We start from the raw sequence: 19,752 nt of genomic DNA on the forward strand, positions 1-19,752 counted from the left end.
ACTGACTGTTGTGAAGCCCAGCTGCATGCATGTGTGAGTGCGACAACATGATTGTCTCAAACAGTATGTTTCTTTGTTTGGCTGGCTCTTTGTAGTAATGGCTGTTATGTAATTGTCCCATAGATTTATTTGTGGTTTGTTTTGGTGTCATGTGTCTTTTACAAGCTTAATTTTGGCTGGTGAGATCTGTCAAAATGTATTTCCAGGCTGTTGTGTGAATACTTTTGAAATATAAAGCTAATCTGAAATCATTTCCACAGACAAAGAGCAAAGCTGAGTTGAAGTGTAGCTCAAACACTGTAATAGACCCAATTTTAGCTCCAACTTATTATTATTTTACGCATTTTCCCTTGTTGCCATGGCAAAGTGCCGGGGACCAGAAAAAGAGCTGCTCACGGTTGTCTTGGATACGACAGTTTTCCCTTGTAAAGTAATGAGAGGAGCTGAACCTGTGGGAGCACAGGGTTATTTTTAGGCGTGACGCCAGCCTGCATGTGTGGATTAAGACTTGTTTGGTTGCTGGTGCTTGTGTGCTCGCATGTGTATCTGTATGTGCGAGCATGTGTGCAGGCTTTAATGCAGCCTCACTGTGAGAACACCTCAAGGCGTTTTACACTTGCCATACAAACACCTGAGCCGCTGCTTGTGTCATTGCTCCAGGCCAAAGTGTCCTGGAGCGTGCAATTTCAGGAAAATTGGACACAGGCTTTCTTTGCAGTTGTATGCCATATATCTGCAAGCACTACCTTAAAGGAAATGGAGTTAATAATAAATTTATCACAGTGCATGGGGTTCACACAAGTGTAGGCTTACAGTCTGCGCAACAAAGAATTCCCTGAATGCAGAATTAAGAATTCCCTTCAACTCTAGGGATATTTTTAACTGACCTTTGCCCTTTTTATTCTGTGTTGCAGCAATCTCCAGAATAATGTTGTTCCACTGGAAATGTTGAGTAAGCTATATTAAAATGAATATAATTGTTTGTGTACGTCGACCACAAGAACCAAACCTGCTGCTGGCCTCTTGTTTTGGTGAACTGACAGTTGATGTAGAGATGATAACAGGCCGGCAAATGTGATGTCATGACAGCTGCTCTCTTCCTGCAATACAGTGAGCAAGATGGAGATCTGCATGAGCGTGTGTGTGTGAGCTGACTAATGTGGACCCAGAGGGAAAAACCACTCAGAGAGCAGAGATAGTTTAGATGCTGCGATACAGTATTACAGTGGAGACACACTGACCCACAAGCTGCATGCAGGGTCTCTTGTAGCTTGTAGTAGAAAGGCAGTTAGTGAGAAATGCTAATTTTGAACAACTTCACCCTTAATGTTATTTTTGAGAAATACCTATTTTATCCTTGATTGTAGAGCTTGATTACTGGTTACATGTAACAGGCTATTCTCTCTGAAAATGGCACCAATTACCAAGAAAATGCCTCGGCTGGTTATGACCGCACCATCATTGACTCTCGACTAATTTACCCTATTAATATTACAAAAGGCAGAATAGCAGAGTAAAAAGCTCAAAAGGTTCGGCTCTCTTTCCGGCATCCTGTCCTTCCAACCCTCCTGGTGTGTTGGTATCTTGCATGGCCAAGGTCTGCTGCAGTCGGCTTTGACTTCTTAGCTGCTGTGTGGTCTTTGCATACTTTTAACAAGCGCCGTCATTTCTCAGTGCAAACATGGGATGCCTCGGATAAGCTTGGGGGGCTTGGTATGTGGTATTAAGGACCTGATCCACTCGGATCAGAGTTTTGCAAAAGCCATGAGTTCTTTAGCATCTAAGAATGTGTTTTACTGTTACACTTTTAGAAACACGGCCTATAGGTGTTCCCATCAGAAGTGCAAAGTATAAAAAAAATTACAAAAATTAAAAAATAAGTGAGAAAAAAAAGTGAAATTTAACCATCTAAATAAAAGATTCAGGGGAAAAAATGAACAATTACAAATCCCAGTAAACGAAACAGGATACACAGGCTGGTTAATTAATATCTCAGCCCCAAATGTCACATTTTAGTCGATAACAGAGAGGGACTCTCAACCATATTTCAATTTAATAATTAATTGGTGGACACAGGCTTTTCAATCAAATGCCATTAGAAAGGACAGTGTAAAGCTTCTGGTAGTGATGTTAACTTTCGGTTGTGTGAATATTGGGACCCCAGTAGCTGAAAATATTGAGATTTCTAACATGTGTTTGACATTGTAAAGGGGGTGTATTTAAACCTAACTGACAGCAGAACTCAGCAGAAAACTAAGTAAAAATAAAAAATTCAAAACTTCTAATGAGGTGGAAATGAATGAATTATTCAGAGGAGAAATAAGCTAGAACAGCGGAACCCCGACTTATGAAATTAATTCGTTCCCGAGAGTCAAAAATTTCGTAAGTCGAAGCACCCATCGCGCCTTTTGAGTGAACGATAGGCTATAGGCTAATTGCTAACTGCAACAACAATACGTCGTTCAAGTGGAACAGCGAAGTGCAAGTACGAAAGCCAAGGGGTTGTCACATGATTCGGAAGGCATTGTGGGCATTGTGGGCATTGTGGGCTCAGCCAATCAGAGCCAGCGGATTTTGTTACACAGGCATTTTGTCGTAACTCGGGCAGAAATATTGCCGTTAAGTGCCTTCGTAACTTGAATTTTTCGTTAAATGGGGTATTCGTAAGTCGGGGTTCCATTGTTTAACCTTTAATTTAAGGTTAAACAATGTTTACAGTTATAGTGAAGGGAATTTGTGGATTTGAGTTATATCAGTTATTATTGGGACAATTATCGGGCAGGCATTATACTTGTTTAGTACTGACTTAATATATTTTTTATATTTTTTCACTTTTCAAAATGATTCTTTTCAATTGTGTTCCTCAGGGTTTAAGAGGTATGAGTGAGGGGATCCACCGTCCTCTTGCTTCTTTAGTATCACTACTTGCAGGTCTAAGTAGGGCAGATCTTAAAGTTTGTAACTTTTTTTGTGATGGCAAGACAAAAGAGGGTCTGATAAAGAGGTAATACAAGGTAACACAGATTAAGCATAACATTCTGACCACAGACAGTTAATAACACTGATTAACTTTTCATCATGGAACCTTTTAGTGGGTCGTATGTTAGAAAGTGAAAATTTTGTCCTCGAAGTTGATGTGTTAGAAACAGGAAAACTGTGACGAATTTAACGAGTTTGAAAAGCGCCAAATTGTGATGGCTAGGCGTCTGGGTCAGACCATCTCCAAAACTGCAGCTCTTGTGGGGTGTTTCTGGTCTGCAGTGGTCCAAGGAAGGTACATAGTGAGTATGCTATGTCTTCTAATGATACTGCCTAGGGGAAGCATGTATAGTGTAAACAGAATTGGTCCTAGCACCGAACCCTGTGTAACTCCATAATTAACCTCAGTGTGTGAAGAGGACTCTCCATTTACATGTACAAATTGGAGTCTATTAGACAGATATGATACAAACCACTGCAGCGCAGTACCTGTAATACCTACAGCATGTTCTAATCGCTCTAATAGGATATTATGGTCAACAGTATCAAACGCTGCACTAAGTTTTTTAGAGGGAGATTCAGCTGTGTGCTAAATCTGCAGCTATGAAATCATCCAATCACAGAATAGATATGATACATTGGAGCTTCTTCCTTAATACTGTCATCAACAATATTCATATGAATCACAAATCCAGAGAACAGGCCTTTTAGTGAGCAAAAGAATAGATTTGTTTCTCACCGAGTCAATAAAAATAGCTTAATACTTTAAATACAAAATGTAATAACTTTGTGATGAGATTGATTTGTAGGTTTAAATTTGTGATACTACTTGAACAAGGGTTATATAGCGATATAAAAACTATAAAAGGGAGGAATAATGCCAGATTTGAATTAGATTGTCAAGCTACGTCTTTCAGTTTTTAATTTGAAAGTATTTCAGAATAAGGCTTTTTTTGGTCTTCTTTTCATATTAAACCACAAAATTGTCCTTGCTAAGTAATTGAGCAGACTGCTAAATGAATTGGTATATTCAGATAAAATTGATGTCATACCAAAAAAATATTTTTTGTACTCTGTGACAATTATTGAAGATCCTTTTTTTCATCCAGCCCTTGTGTACTGCTCCTCAGATCAAATACTGCCCTCCAGTTATATTCAATCCACAAAGAGGAATGAGACAAGACCTTTGTCCGTGCAGTCAAGCAATCTAATGAGAATATTTTCCATCTGTGGTTCATTATTATGTAAATTACTTTCAAATATACAGTTTTGGACACTTCTGGTATCATTACATGTTAGAATTAAGTTAAAATGCACCCAGGAACAATTACTAACCGCAAAAAAATAAAAAATGCAAAAGCTTTTCTCTAAAGGCCAGTTACATTCAGTTGGGTTTTATTATTCCAGATGTGATATGATATGGCATGTCTGGGGACAAAGAGAAGTAGATTCATTACATAAGGCAAGTATATGTGGCCAAAGACCACAGACAGAATCAAAACACGCGGCCCAGTGGAACCAGTCGAACTAATAAAAGCATAATGATATATAGCAGTTTGGTATCATTAGTATATCCAAACAAATCACTCTGACACTTATTCAGATGGAAGAGGTAGGTGTGGTGGTAACACAGTAATCCCAAGCTCCCTATATTTTGGTAGATCATAGTTTTTATTGCAGCGTATGCCTTCGAAGTAGGCCAAAAAGCACAGTGGGGTCACATTAATAGTTAATAAGCTGAATCTTCAATCTGTGCCCTGGGATATGTTGATAAAATGCTGAGGCACAAAACTGCAGACGATATCTGAGCAAATATGATTTGGGAATATTTTGATCTCAGTGCAGAGAATGAAATGAGTAAGATTAGATACCGCTGGGCTTAAAGACATCTTTATGTTTGTGCTCACTGACAACTGATAGGCTACAAAAAACTGCTCTGAGTATCTTTGTTATTGGAAATTTCAACCTAAAGGGAAGTTAAAAAATATCATTTGCTCAGTAGTGGTAAAAGATAGAAAGACAGAAGTTTTTAGCTCATCCAGCTGAAGGACAAATGAGCGAGGCATCCAACATCCGTCTGTTCGTCCATCCATAGTTGACAGGAATCGCAACTCCTCTTAGAGTATGGGTCTGATTTTAGTAGACTGATCTGGTATTATTCTGGTATTTATTTATGCACACACACAAAAAGGTAGACGTAGCCACTGTGACATTACTACCTCAGCATCGGCATTATGGCCACACTGTCTTGGGTCTTTGGTACCAGAACTGATTAGATTTAGATGGCATATTGGAGTGCTCCAAGGACCTTATGGATGCATCTTACAGATTCAGATACTGATTACAAATAAAATAGAGACTGCAGACTTCTCAGACTGACTGTTAGTGCAGTCAGTGATGTACACAGATCCAAAAGGCACCAAACCCCAAACCCAGTTCAGAGGTCCAGTTTGGTCATTTGAGTTAGTTTGCGTGAAGCCTATCAGAGAGCTGAAAACTTCCTGGAAGCTGCTGCTTGAATTTATTTTTATTTTTTTGTAACCCTGACCGAAAACATTCATAATGTAGCATTTTTTTTTTTTGAAAAGAAGCATCATCCCATCCACGTGACAATAAGGCTAACATGGGATTTTTATGTTGCCAGACACAGACATTTACACACGGTGACCCTGTGGTGACATTGCTCGCTTTTGACCACTACAGCATTTATTCCACTAAGGATAGCTATTGTCATGACAACCAGGAATTAGCATCCTTGGATAGTGCTGCCTGTCTCCTATCAGCAACGCTCTCTTCTTCCTCACCATTGTTCCCTCTCTCTTTAACTCCCTTGCATACGTTTTAGTTTCCTCCTGCCTTTTCTCCTCCTCTTACATTTTCAGTTTCTCTGTAGACACGATTCCCATTCATTGTTCTGCTCAGTTTATGTTCCCCCTCATTCGCCATGTCATTTATTTACTTTTCACTGTTTGTATTTTCACAAATTCTCCATGACTTGAGGAGCCAATTTTAGATCCCAGAACAATAGATCGTTAATCCTGCAGTCTTCTGCCTGCGACGCTTGTTACGTTTTCATGACGATAAATGGATCAATTAGAGTCAGCAGAGATCCTCACTAAGCTAGTGATAACTGGCCTTGCTGAACCCACTTACAAAGTCTTTCCAACTGTTGCTAATGGTATTCCCAACAGATACAATGGCTAAAATTGTTTAGATGTTACCAGGGCAACTAGCTGTTCTGTTTTTAGATCTTAATAAAGTTAAATACCAATTACCCTGTGTGGGAGCTTGTTAGTGTGAATGTTTAGTCCATTGACTGCGCTTGTGCCAGAAAGGGATTTGTACACAAAGTCTTCTCCTGATCACTCAGTGTTGAGCTTCAACCTAACAACACAACTTTACCCTCTGTCGCTTATTTCATTCCTAATTCTAACCCAGCAGTGGGATAGATAAAGGTTTTCGTTTTTTAATGCATCTACCTTTTATTGCAGTTGACCTAACAAGTCTTGTGGAGGATACTCAGAAGAACCAGTTTCTAAAATGCCCGTGGCCACATCCAGCTCTGACTCGGGTAAGTGTCTCGGTCTCACTGTGAAGATTGCGCATGCGTGCGTGTGTGAGTGAGTGAGTGAGATATTGAGAGAAAGAGATTGGTTAGTGGTTATTCTTTCAGTCAGCACTTGTATCTCATCTCCAGAGTACTAATGTGACTTAATGAGCTGGCTAACCGAGCGGTAAAACGCCAGTTCTAGATCAGTCATGCTTTAAAGGATTTGCCAAATGCATGAGAGCTGAGTAGTATACATCGGTGTATACATAACTGTGCAAGTTTTCAGATGAACACACATTTGACACATAAAGTGACTTTTTTATTAAAGATTGTCACTGAAATAGCAGGACGTGGAAGAGATTAACCTCCAAGTGTCGTGTAAGGGTCTTACTTACTTTGGCAGTTAGCTTTTTTTCTGGTCAGCTTTTTTGAACTCTGTAGATCTGTAGTTAGTCGGTGCCTGCTACAATACAATACAGTCATTCATTTGACACTTTATTAGTTACTAGGAATGTCACGATATCAGAAACCAATACCCGTATAACCACATGATTCTCAATATCCAATTTAATAACACATAATGTTTAAGTACATGGGTTGACCATTTTAAAGTCCTTTATTAAAAGGTTGTATTAAAACACGACAGGGAGGCAGATCATTTATTTAAAATGTTAACATTATACTTGGTTGACTGATGAAATCTTACGATGGTTGCAGATTTAGCAACTAATGTTACAATTATATTATGTTTTTATTAGCATACAATGTTAGCCATACATTTTAGCCTGAAGTAAAGTTGATTTACAATACGAGTGCCAGCTGCATGAAATGAAATGTTAATGCATATTTCAGTAGAACTTAAGGATAACACTTTAGCTATTGTTACTGTGACAGTTGCTGAGCTTGAGTTTTTTTGAACAGACCTGGATCTTTGCTTTGGTGAATTTATTTCCTCCTTTGGTAGGAAAAAGACCACAGAATGGTTCGCGTATTGTCTTTTGCGCAGCAATCATCATGACTTGTCAGAGCAGAGCTACTGCAGCTGCACTACCATGGACAAGGAAATATCATGGCGTTTTCAGAATTTTGAGATTTGAATTTTACCCTAATTATTGATTTTGGTGACATCATCCATTAGATACACCTGTCTTTTCCTGGGTTAGGCCCCCTTTTGCCTCCAGAACCGCCTTAATTCTTCATGGCATAGAGTCAACGCAGTGTTGAACACATTTCTCAGAGACTTTGGGTTATGATAGCATCACACAGCATCACTGCAGATTTGTCACCTACCATCAAACCACATCCCAAAAGTGCTTGATTTGAGCAGAGTAAAGTAATGCATGATCCCACTGGAAGTGGAAATGGTCAGCAACAATAGTCAGGTAGGGTGTGGCCTAAAACCAATGCTCAACTGGTACTAAGTCGCTCAGAATGTGCTGCAAAATGTCCTCCACACTATTACACCAGCTGGACCAGCCAGAATCACTGATACAAAGTAGGATGGATTCATGCTTTTATGTTGTTTACGTCAAATTTGAACCTTATCATCCAAATGTTGCCCTTGTGAATTGTAGCTTCCCTTTGACTTATCTGACAATAGTAGTACCTGGAGTGGTCTTCTGTAGCCCATCTGCTTTAAGGTTCAGAGATGCTCTTCTGCGTACCTTGGTTGTAACAAGTGGTTATTTGAGTTACTGTTGCTTTTCTATCCAGCTCTGAAGCTGTCTATAGTTATCAAGCTGAATCCAGAATAGTAATTTGTGACTGTTTGTGATTAACATAACAAAAGTAGGCATTGTATCCTGTGCAAATGCTTCCACAGAGAAGTGCTGGACTGCGAGGCAAATTTGGCATCACGTGTTTAAAATTGTTCCATTTATATGAAAGTCAATCTGTGATATTCTGACACCAGTCAAAGTATGTTTTCTTGTTTAAACAAGAAAATGTTTTTGCATTAAACAGTAAACTGGCACATAGCCATGTCTCCATGTATTTCCTTTTCACTCATCGCTGAAGACAGAAACTCGTGAAAAGGAAAAAAAAAACATGCATATAACTGAAAAAAGGTATATTTATATTTGTAAATAAAACTGTATTTAAGACACTTCACCAGAGTGGTGGAGTAAAAGAAAATGTGTATTTGGTGATGTGAATCACAAATAGAAGAAAAACTTCTGAAGGAAAAAAGACAAAAAGAATGTGACAGAGTTAAAAAAAGAAACAGCTGGGCTACAAAAAGGAGGGAAAAAGTGTATAGAAGTTCACACAAGGGAAGCAGACCGTTATACACAGCCACCGCTCATGAGAAATGATCAATAATTTAAAAAAATGTTAAGAATAAAGTTTTTAATGGGTAAATTGTATTTGTAAATTTAAAAAAAAAACTAATAAGAAAAGGCTTCATTGTGTTGTTTGGAGTAATGTGGGTATGCCTGCACATTTACACATGCACACACATGCACATACTGATATATGCGTGGGAAAAAGTGTTTTTTTGTGCGTACACATCATTTTTACATCCAGCCCCACATGTCTGCAAAAGTCACTCCAGTGTTTTTTTAACACAGGGCCAAATCTCAAATCCGCAGCCTCAAAGTTATTTGTTATATATGATAGTAAATTCCAGCAGTCAGCTGCCAGAAAAGGAGAGGGAGCGAGAAAGAAAGAGAAGCATGTTATACCAAGAATGTGTGTTGAGTCTTTTGTGTAATAGGCTGTCAGTCAGTCTTGATTTGTGCACTAGCCGAGGGCCGAGACTGGGATGAGTGGCATTTTTAGTAACACGCAGTCGATTGTTTCTCTAAACCAATTCATGTCTTTTTTTACATTTAAAAAGCAGCATTTCCAGCAGGGTTATATTTTGTTCAGACGTGGAGAAGGGTGAGAGAAGGGTCGGGTTTTATTTGAAACTTTGTTTTTTTTTATTTATGTCAGCGAAGTAGCTCAGATATAAATTTCCCAATTAGATCATTTCACTTGTTTTATATTTAAAAAAGTCTAGTCTGTGATTGTTCCTCTGATAATAGTAATGGCATGCAGTAACAAAATGCACAAGTGCGCTCCCTAAGCGCCACCTCTTTGACCACACCTCCTTCTTACAAGCCAACCCTCTGCTACTCTCTCCCCCCACTTGACCCCCATGGGGAAACCTAGACAAGCAATTTTCCTGGCTCCTCTTTACCCTCCTCTTAAGGAAAGCATCACACTTCCCTCCTCTCTTTCTCCTCTCGCGTCCCCCCACCTTCTTTCTTTCCACATGCACCCAGCCCTCCCTCGTCTCCGTTCATTCATGCTGAGGAGAAGACGCTCGGCCAGGCATAGCTTATACACATTCACGTCAAGAGCAGGTGGAGAGGGAGGGAGGGGAAGAGCGGCGAGGTGCCGTTAGCGAGGAGTCATTTTGGCGGAAAGAGGAGGGAATCAGGGAGCGATAAGGAGAGAGAGGGAGAGGAAGATCTCTCAGACTGCCTCTGATACAGTATTGGGTGTGTTACTGAGAGTGTGTGTGTGTCCTGTAGTGAGGTGTTGTTCACCATGGCTGGCAGCCTGTTTGGAAGGCTCTCCCTGGAGGAGGGGGACTCAGCCAACTCCCTAGAGGGCCTGGATATCAAGCTGGAGGGAGAAGGTAAGAACACAGGAACTTGCCTGCCGCGAAGCAATATAGGGATTGTTTATAGCAGTTCAGGTGTGTGTGCTGCTACTAGTTAGGCTGTAATCAGCAACCAATTCAGTGTTATAATGTTGGTGGTTGAGGACCAGTTGGTGTTTGAATTCATACTGTACCTGCTCCTGATGTCCTGCTTCATGTCTCCAGATTGTGATGACGATGAGCAGAGACAGAATGGGACCCAGGGCAGCATGCGATTTAGACGAATCCCAGGCAGCAGAATGCAAAGACATTTATTCACTAGAACACATCATTTCAACACAGAGTCCGTTTTTTTCTTTTCTCTTTTAATTTACAGAGATTGTGAAAGGAGGAGCATTAAACTGAGAAAGACCAGTTTAGATGCCACAATAAAAAAAGAAAAAACAAAAACTCAGTGTAAAAGCTAATTTGTTGTACTGGATGATAGTGGCCGGACAATGTTTGCTAGCACAGCATTGAGTGACAAGTACCACACAACCCATTTATAATACATGGAATTCATTAATACTGGATAAAGTTGTATACCACATAAGAATATGTTGCGAGTGTGTGTTCGTATCTATTCACGCGGGTCCCTGTGGTCCATGCATGGGCTGCCTGTCTTGGCTAAACAGTGGATATCAGGTGAGGGGGATAAGAACTGAAACAAGTATTTGATGCTGTCATGTTAAATTAGCAGCATGATTACATCATTGCCAAGTCTAATTTGTGTCACACGGTATACTGTCTTGCAAGATATCCTCCGCTTTTCAGTGTGTAGCTTGACACGACAGCGGTGACAGCCGTAATGAATCATATTTTCAGTCAATGCATTTGCATCCTGTCTATCAGTGCACAGTGAATGAGACACAGAGAAGGAGGATAAAGAGAGAGACCTCCAGTGCATTGTACATTCATGGTGAGTAAGTGGATGGGGGGGGGGGGGTCATTCATATGCAGCGGTGTTCTGATCAGAGACAGCACGCTTGGAAGTGTCACACTCACAACCTTCAGATAACTCTCCGGCTCTTTCACTTCCACCCTTTCTCCACACACACACACACACACTCCACACATCTGCGGAACAGTACACAAACTCTCACATCGGAGAAATATTCTGTGTGCCTACCGGACTAATGAAGCAGTGTTCAAACACAGATGATGGATTATTGAGTACAGTGTGTTGGTAAGATTACACTGTCAAAGATAATCGCCGGGTTTCAACAGAAAGGGACAATTTAATACGTTTGTGGCGGAGAGTATTCGATAATGTGGTGACACTGGCAATTATTTCATCCGTATCACACTCAGATGATCTCGGTTTGCTCTTTCATTAACTGTTGCCAAAGAAAACAGATGTACAGTTTGACTCAAACTGCTTGCCTGCGTACAGCGAGATACATTGATAAAGTTATTAGGGTTAGTTACAGTGAGAACGTAAGACAAAATCATCTTTTTTGAGTGGGGTGCCCTCGGCCCCTGGGCCCGGGGCTCGGTCACTCTGGCACAGCTGGCTGCCGGCGGAGCTCACGGGCACGTCACTGCAACCCCCCCTGGCTTCTGCTCCGCGGCTGCTGAGTGACCCCTCATCTGGGACTCTCCTCAGCTCTTTCCGGGAGAGTGGCACGGCTGCCCCTCCGTTGGTCTTCCTTGGTCTCTTGTGCTCTGAGGGTCTCTGGATGTCTGGAGCCTGGATCTCCTCCATTTGCTGCTTCATGCCCTGGAGGACGGGGCTGTGGCTCCCCACACCCTCTAGCAGATCATTACATGAAGGAACCTTTTGAATACAAGCGCGCTCACGCTCACAGGTGAACACACGGGTGCTCACAGACACAAACGACGCCCTTTTTGGCTCCTACCTCAAATCACACTGTGCGCTGTCGATCTTACGTGCTGCACAATAATATTCAATATTTAGTATTTACTGTTATATTCACATAGGTCGTCGTGATGATGTTGTTTATTATATTGCTCTTTTTTTTTCTTGTTTTCTCTTTTTTCTTTCTTAACAGGTGATCCAGGTGATTGGTATATGTATTTTCTGTCTGTTTGTTTTGTTTGGTTTTGTTTTTTGCCCTTTATCACCGGTCCTCTTCCCCGCTGTTTTTCTTTCCCTACCTCTCTTTCTTTCTCCCTTTTCTTTCCCCCAGTCATGCCTGTCCCGTGTGCAGCAAGTGAAAATAAAATAAAATATAGACAATAATTCTGATGGCAAAAGAACAAAACGGGACGGGGGGGACGTAACACAAAATCATCTTTTTGTTGACACTTTCTGTGGTCATGGGGGTTGGAGGAGGGGCTGCTGTCCAATTGCAAAATGTCAACAAATATCACAAGTGTTGTCTCCACTGGTGACCTTCATACAGCTAATAAGGCGATCTGACCTGCATCCATAGCATGCCAGCTTGTAGCAAGCATCACCATGGTGATAGGGAGGCTGCTTAAAAGTCCCTCATCCTGCTGATTGGCTATCTGGGATCTGGAGAGAGAAGGTCATGATTACTTCCACTGGAAGTGGTGCCTTTTATAGGACTTTTACCTACACTGTTATAGCTGTTAGATCACTTACAATTTTTTAAAGTCAAGCAAGGATAATATACAGCCATTATCAAGCTGATAACAATGCATAACATAACAATTGCCTTGAAAAAATGAACATCATTTAGGGGTTATTTTACAGAGATATTTCACTGATATTTCTGCTTTTTTTCATTGGAGCTATTACAGTTAAGATTTTTTAGCAATGAGGTCAGGCAGGAGTCCCAGTGATGGTTGCAGACAACACTGTGATCTGTAGTGGAAGTAGAAAACAGGTAGAAGGGGGTATGGGAAAGGTGGAGGGATGCATGGGAGAAAAGAGGAGTAGAAGTCAGTTGAAGCAAGACAGAATACATAGGCTGATGGCAAGCTGAAGATGCAAGGAGTAGAGGTAATAAAGGTGGATGAGTTTAAATAGTTGAGGGCAACCATCCAAAGCAACAGACAGTGTGTAAGGTTTACGAGTTGGTAGTGAGACCTGCTATGATGTATGGTTTGGAGACAGTGGCACTGAAAAAACAGGAAGCTGACGTAGAGATGGGATAGCTGATGTTAAAGGTTTTTGCCAAAAGTGACCAGAATGGGGAAGTTTACAAAAATCTACTTATTTGAGATTGATGAAACAATCCACTTATATTTTTACGCAGTTATGTTTCTGTAGGGCACTCCTTTTTGTTGTTGTGCATCACTTAATCTCTACTCCATGACCAGGTTTTGTGGGTTTTGTATCTGACTCACTGCTCTTTTAATCTGGGGAAAGTAGATATTAACCATACGCGTGCTGCGTTTGCATCCTGTTTTAAACCACTCTGTCAGGCAAAAACCAGAGTCAGAATCACAAGTTGGAATTTCTGACACTTGTTAAAACACACAAAAACCCACACACAGGCACACGGTCCCTGCAGCATTATTTATATAAAACATTTAATGCTTCATGTAATTCCTTCATGTAATTCAGCTGCTTCACTTAATCTCATCCTGAGCAGAGGCCTTATCAGCAGGAAGTGACAACACCTGTGGGTGCTGATTATTTTCCCAGTACCTTAACTTCACATCGTGACGTCTAAGTCCAAAACTTAGAACTGTGTATTATGTGTGCAGCCACATTAATGTAGTGGAGTTATTATTATGTTTTTAACGAGGAGATCTAATTATTTACAGGCAAGTCTCTACAAGTAGCACACAAACAAACGCACACATGCTGATTGACCATGCAAGTAAATTACACAATTGTTGTGCCCACATGTGCTCCAGACGACATTATTACACCTCATCATTACAAACCCGTTTTCTTTTTCAGTGAGACTCCACGAGGAGGATGTTGACTTAATAATCCAGAGTTGAGTGCGCGTGCCCCAACTGTGTGCTCATTCTGTTTGCTTTAGTTGTTGTTTGTATGCTCTGTGTTGTTGTTCCTGAAGGAATCTCATCAGACTGATTGCACTCAGAGGGCTTCAAGCTGCAACACTGTGTCATGTTGGAAATATTCATGAATCCCATTGCACTGGGATAAATTCATAGAATGCTTCGGCCTTAACGATTCATCAGTTCTAGCACATACACACCGCACGGAATATATTCCAATCCAATATCATTCTCCACCAGTGTCTTAAACATTTATCTTTTGCTACCTGAGGGATTGATAGTTAATTATATTTAGCTGGAGAGCTGGGAACTGAATCAAATCTAAAAGCAACATAAAAGTATTTAATAATGTCTTTCAAGGCCAAATAGTATTTTATTTTTTATAGAGGTGACTTCCAGCAACTTGCAGCGACTTCTAGCAGCTCTTCCAGGAGACAATGAGAATATCAATGAGCTTCTTCAGGAATCTGTCTGTGTTTCACGGGACAAAGCAGGTGTTGTTACTGGCTGTGCAAACTGAGAACCTAAACATTTATCTCATCCAGTGCAAGTGCCCTGATTTGTCACTGCCAGGCATTTGCCAATACGGACTTTCAGTGTCCTTTTAAAAAGCTATACTGAATTTCAATTCACATTTGAAATTAAAAAAGCCCATATTTTGAAGTAGAATTAACCCTGTGAGGTCTTAGTCATTACCCTTAACTCTATTCTATTAAAAATATTGTTGCTTGTTTTCTTTTCTTGGCTGTCAGGTGTCTAAGAGGTGATCAGTCTTATAAAAAGACACAGGACTAGGGTTAGGGCGATCGTGGTTCAGGGGGTTGGGAATCTCATCTTGTAACTGTAAGGTTGCCGGTTCGAACCCCAGCTCTGTCTGTCCTGGTCGTTGTGTCCTTGGGCAAGACACTTCACCCTACCGCCTACTGGTGTTGGCCAGAAGGGCCGATGGCGCAACATGGCAGCCCAGGGCAGCTGTGGCTACAACTCTAGCTTGCCTCCACCAGTGTGTGAATGTGAGAGTGAATGAATAGTGGAATTGTAAAGCGTTTTGAGTCTCCAGAAAAGCGCTATATAAATGCAATCCATTATTATTATTAGTTGCCACATCTACTATTTGCTAGAAAAAAATAACCTACTTGCTTGCTCATTACCTGTTGCCAAAAGTGCTCCTTTAACTGACTTTTATTCATCTGGCTCTGCATTCTAAAACACATTGTGTATCTCAGGCGTATTAAGCAGACCAGACTGTTTTTACAGCTAGAAACAACTGGGAGTAAAGAGTCAGCTGCACACTGTACTCCTCTGTGAGTACTGTAATACCCCGTGAGGATTCCACATAGAGAAACAACAACACATCTGCATCTCCCACAAATTTTCCTTCCTTTTTTTTTTCCACCCTCCCGCAGTCCCTCTGTGTACCCTCTCCCTGTTTCCTTAACTGCTGCTCCATAGCAACAGAATAACCTTCACTGAGAGGTCCTTGCACCATGCTGTGCTCCAAACGCAAACAATAACAGCCCAGATTGTTTGGCTGCATCCGTGACATTGGGTTTAATTGTAACTCTCCTTGGAGGTGAGCAGGCGCTCGGATGAGACTTTAACAGACAAAAGCACCTTTAATTTAGTTTCCTTTAATTACACGTCCCCTGCTGTAGCAGAGGCAGGCAAGCGGTATCTTGGCAATCTTTGTTGAGAGGCGGTTGCAGGGAGCCACCACAGCATGTTATGATTTTCAATTTTTTGGCTGCTAACTACTGTAGATTGGGTTTTCATCTAAACCTATATTAAAAATCGGCCACCACTCCGTTTTAACTTCCTTAAAATGTTCAGGTTTTCCCATAATGTTCTGCTTCTTCAGGAGTTTATCCATAAATCCAGCAAATGTAAAATAGTGAAATGCTCCAAAGAGAAAATCTGCTCAAGCGTGAAGCTTTTTTTTTCCTGGAAGAGTAGGTTGAGTAGAGGGCATAATGTGCTTGTAGCTGGTTAAGTCTGTTGGCACACCTGAGTCCCCCTTTGTGCTTTTAAGCCCTCACCTGCTAAATGAAAGCTCTGTAATGGTATCAAGTTACAGTGTGTGGTAGAGGCAATTTGGATTCAGCGAAGCGAAAAATAACTTTCGCCTGAGTTCTCACCTGTAAAGGCTCCCAGAACGGACAAAAAAAAGGCACGTAGCATATTAATACACAAATGTCGACATGCAACTTCAATCTGAAATGAGTCGTGAGCAGAAGAGAGATGCATTCAGTAATACGCTGCAGCTCTATGGCAGGTTTTTGCAAGGCAGGACTGCTGTGACAGTGGTGGTGTACAAGATGAAACATTCCACCTGAATGCTAAAGAGGAAGTTGTTTGAAAGAGAAGCTTGCAGTATAAAAAGAAGCCAATGAATACTTTATCTTAAGCTGAGCACAGACTAAACGACTGTCAGGCCTGTTGTGAATGCAATTTGGACTCGTTGACGGATTGAGTGTTTAATTTATGTGTTTTTTGTTTTTTTTTTGTTTCTTCCACAGAAGTAACTGGAGCTTTTATTTACCTCACCTGCAGAAAGTATCAAGGCCTTTATTTGAAGGGGGCTTTTATTAAAGACTTTAATTTATAATTCCTTCTGTTTGAGCCTAATATGTACAACTTCTCATATTGATGTGCTCCCATTTCCCTGTTAATAGTACAGCACTACACTGTTAACACAAAACAAACTCCTACCAGGCCCTGTGGTCATTTAGCATTACAGTGAACATTTATTAACAAGGACTTTATTGTGAGATATCTGCTGGATCTTGTATTGCTTCAGTAGACCTGTTGGGTCTTGCACCAGAGGAAAGACCAATCAAGCTGTTACCCAGTGACTACAGTGACAACACTACTAACTACATTGTTATAGCACTATAATTTATTATGCGAACACTGTTAATATCACTTGCAGGAAGGGGGGAAAGAAAAAAACTAGGGTCAAACTTTTGTAACTAGAAGCAGATTTTGCAGTTCATTCAAGAAAAATTGCCGTACTTTGAACATGTGTTCTGTATATAAGAGGAGCACTGAGAGATTTTTGACCTGTGAAGAAAATCACATAAAACACAAAGGAACACAAAATGAAAAGAGGAAAAAACAACATAAAAGCCACTGTGATTTTAAAAAATATGGATTTCACCACGTGGGTGGCTGATTCTTCTGGGTGGGTGAAGTTTATCTCTGTGGACACGCCTCTGTGGCCAGACCTATGTGATATTTGCTTTGATGTACACCACGAAAAATAGGGGAAGCAGTGCTTATTACATTATAGTGCTTATTATACATCATGAATTATGTGCATAAACTTGGACATAGAAGAAAGGCAACGATACCCAAAGAGGACAAGTTGGATTTGTAATAATTTCTCTGAATAATAGATGTATTCCAGTAATACTCAGCAGTGTGATTATTAAACGTTGGCCCTTTTCACACTTTCTGATGGTTCCTTTGTGCCTAAATGTGAGTCAAAACCATTTCCAGTTTGTGATATTTTTTTGTGACTTTGTGTAAAATCTTTGACACGCTTTGGTAAAGCAGCTGCCTGTTTTATCAGAATGGTTAGAGTGGCTGATGTGTAAGTGTATTAAAACAGCCAGTGACAAGTTGGATGAGAGCTAGAAAAGATGATAAAAAAGATGGAAGTGAAACATGTGACTAAAAGAAATAAAAATCCTCACGCGTGTCTGGGCGCAGCAGAGATGAACTAAGATTGGGGAAAGGGCCGATGTGACAGCAACTATTGCGTACAGTTGCAATGATTAAAGAGAATTATGCAGGACCTGTAAACCAGGCCTGCTGGTGTGATATTCTCTGCCAGACGCAAACTTGGCAACTCTCCTGCTGGAGCAGAGCTGGTGTTAGAGGGAAAAAGGGAAGAGAAAAAAGACTCCACTGCGGAAGACTTGTGAAATTATTAATTTAATTTACTTGTGAAATTGTTGGGCAAGAGGACGGATGGACTGTGTAATCTTTGAGGTGGTCTTCCGTTGTCTTCTTTTCTTCCTTTCTACCTTTTATTTCTCGCTGTAGGCAGAGACAAGAACAGCTTGCTCTCAATGTGTTTGTTAGTATTTCAAGTGTGCATTTAATAATACTTAACAGAAGTAGACCAAAAATAGGTTTGTGGCTACTCTCTAAATATCTCAAATCTGTCACTGTTAAGCCATTTGCCAGTTTTATTTGGAAAAATATGGAACTAAGTTGAATGAATTAGCGAACATGCTGAGCTTCACTTCACTAAAATGAAACTAGGACACCTAAATTTTTATGGTTAATGATCAATAAAAAGTGTGCAGTGAAGCCAGAACCAAGCATTGAAGCATTAAAAATAAAATTAAATAGCATTAAGTAAGTTAATAAAATTATTTAAGACTCTTGTTATTGTGTAATGTCAATGGAGCAGCTTCATGCATTGTTATCAGGCTTTCAGGGGGGCAACAAAAATGTGAAGTTTTCTATTATGTGATATTTCCTGGCTCACTGATAAATGTGTTTACTGTTTTATGTTGGTTTATTTTTTTATTATACGTGTTTGTGTTGTAGCTCTTTTTGCTCTCACAGCTCAGAAGGTGGAAAATCAAATCAAAAATCAATTTTATTTTGGGACAGATTTAATGTGGTGTTAATGTCTGCAAAGTTCTGTTATATGGTGTGGCATATATTGTAAAATCATACATTTAACAAAAGTATGGCTGTTAGTTATACAAGAATAAATCAATGCATTTTATGCCAATTAATTGCATTGTTGCTGCTGTTGTTAACAACAAAATTCGATTTACTTTAGAATTTTTTTCATGAGCTCTCGTTTTAGATAGCTGTATTAGCTCTCTCATTATTTCACTTGTTTGTTTATTTTTAGCCTGATCATTCAATTGGTGGAGCTATTATATCAGCTAATGTTAACTATGGGAGATATATCAGTAACAGCCAGTAAATGAAAATTAAAAACGTGAAGAAACACCCTTCAATCGTGTAATTACTGTTGATGTGGCATTGTTTGTCCACTAGAGGGAACTCTGCAACTTCCCTGTTAATGACAGGCATTTGAAATGCTGTAAACACAACTGCCAGCTGGTGCTAGCAGATCAACTTATTGTGACAATAAAACAAGATTTCTTTTAAGTTGCATTGTCCTATTCTCCTAGTAAGCACATACATAACAAATGTTAGGGATCTGTTAAATGTGTCTGGAAGAAAAACATAGTGATTGATAAGTTGAATTTTTAAATAACCAGTCTTAAAAATCCTGTATTAGTTGGGCTCTGGTTTTTTAATTCAACAGAGTAAGAACACACTCAGTCTTCTACCTTTTCCAGGAAACTGGGACACAGACTTTTAACACAAAAGGAAATAGCCGCCCTGTTATTTGATCAGTCACATCTTAATATGAGCCTTTGAGGTGGTGAGAGCTTTGAAGTCAGCCATGTTGGATATGTGCAGGGACACTGCTCTGCCAGTATCTCGAACATTAAGAACCGGTGTTGGGTTGACACAAAGGCCTTAGTGTCTGTTTACCAACTTAGACCATTTCTGTTCCCTGTTAGCGAAAATACCCACTCTTCTGGTAGCCATGTCTGCTGTGATTAATGCTTCCCAGTAGGAGTCAGAGTGTAAGTCGAAAGCAATGCTTTAAGGATAGACTGAACCTTCTCTGACCGCCATCGAATTGTTGATG

The 19,752-nt window shown here is 40.2% G+C and overlaps 1 protein-coding gene across 3 annotated transcripts in view; it reads left to right on the forward strand.

Moving 5' to 3' along the window:
• The window catches only part of mpp2b (MAGUK p55 scaffold protein 2b), a 48,347-nt gene that overhangs the window by 8,145 nt on the left and 20,450 nt on the right, over nucleotides 1–19,752 (forward strand). For 2 of the 3 annotated variants that reach the window (XM_084938027.1, XM_084938028.1), the window contains exon 2: nucleotides 6,471–6,550. In XM_084938027.1, the coding sequence (XP_084794153.1) occupies nucleotides 6,520–6,550 (31 nt within the window). In that variant the 5' untranslated portion in view covers nucleotides 6,471–6,519. Of the gene's footprint in view, nucleotides 1–6,470; nucleotides 6,551–10,047; nucleotides 10,155–19,752 lie in introns of those variants that run through there. The other variant, XM_084938026.1, reaches the window with a different exon arrangement.

The sequence above is a fragment of the Perissodus microlepis genome, chromosome 8 (assembly GCF_051167445.1).
Source record: "Perissodus microlepis isolate ML-2025 ecotype Zambia chromosome 8, ASM5116744v1, whole genome shotgun sequence".
In the NCBI taxonomy this organism is placed as follows: Eukaryota; Metazoa; Chordata; class Actinopteri; order Cichliformes; family Cichlidae; genus Perissodus; species Perissodus microlepis.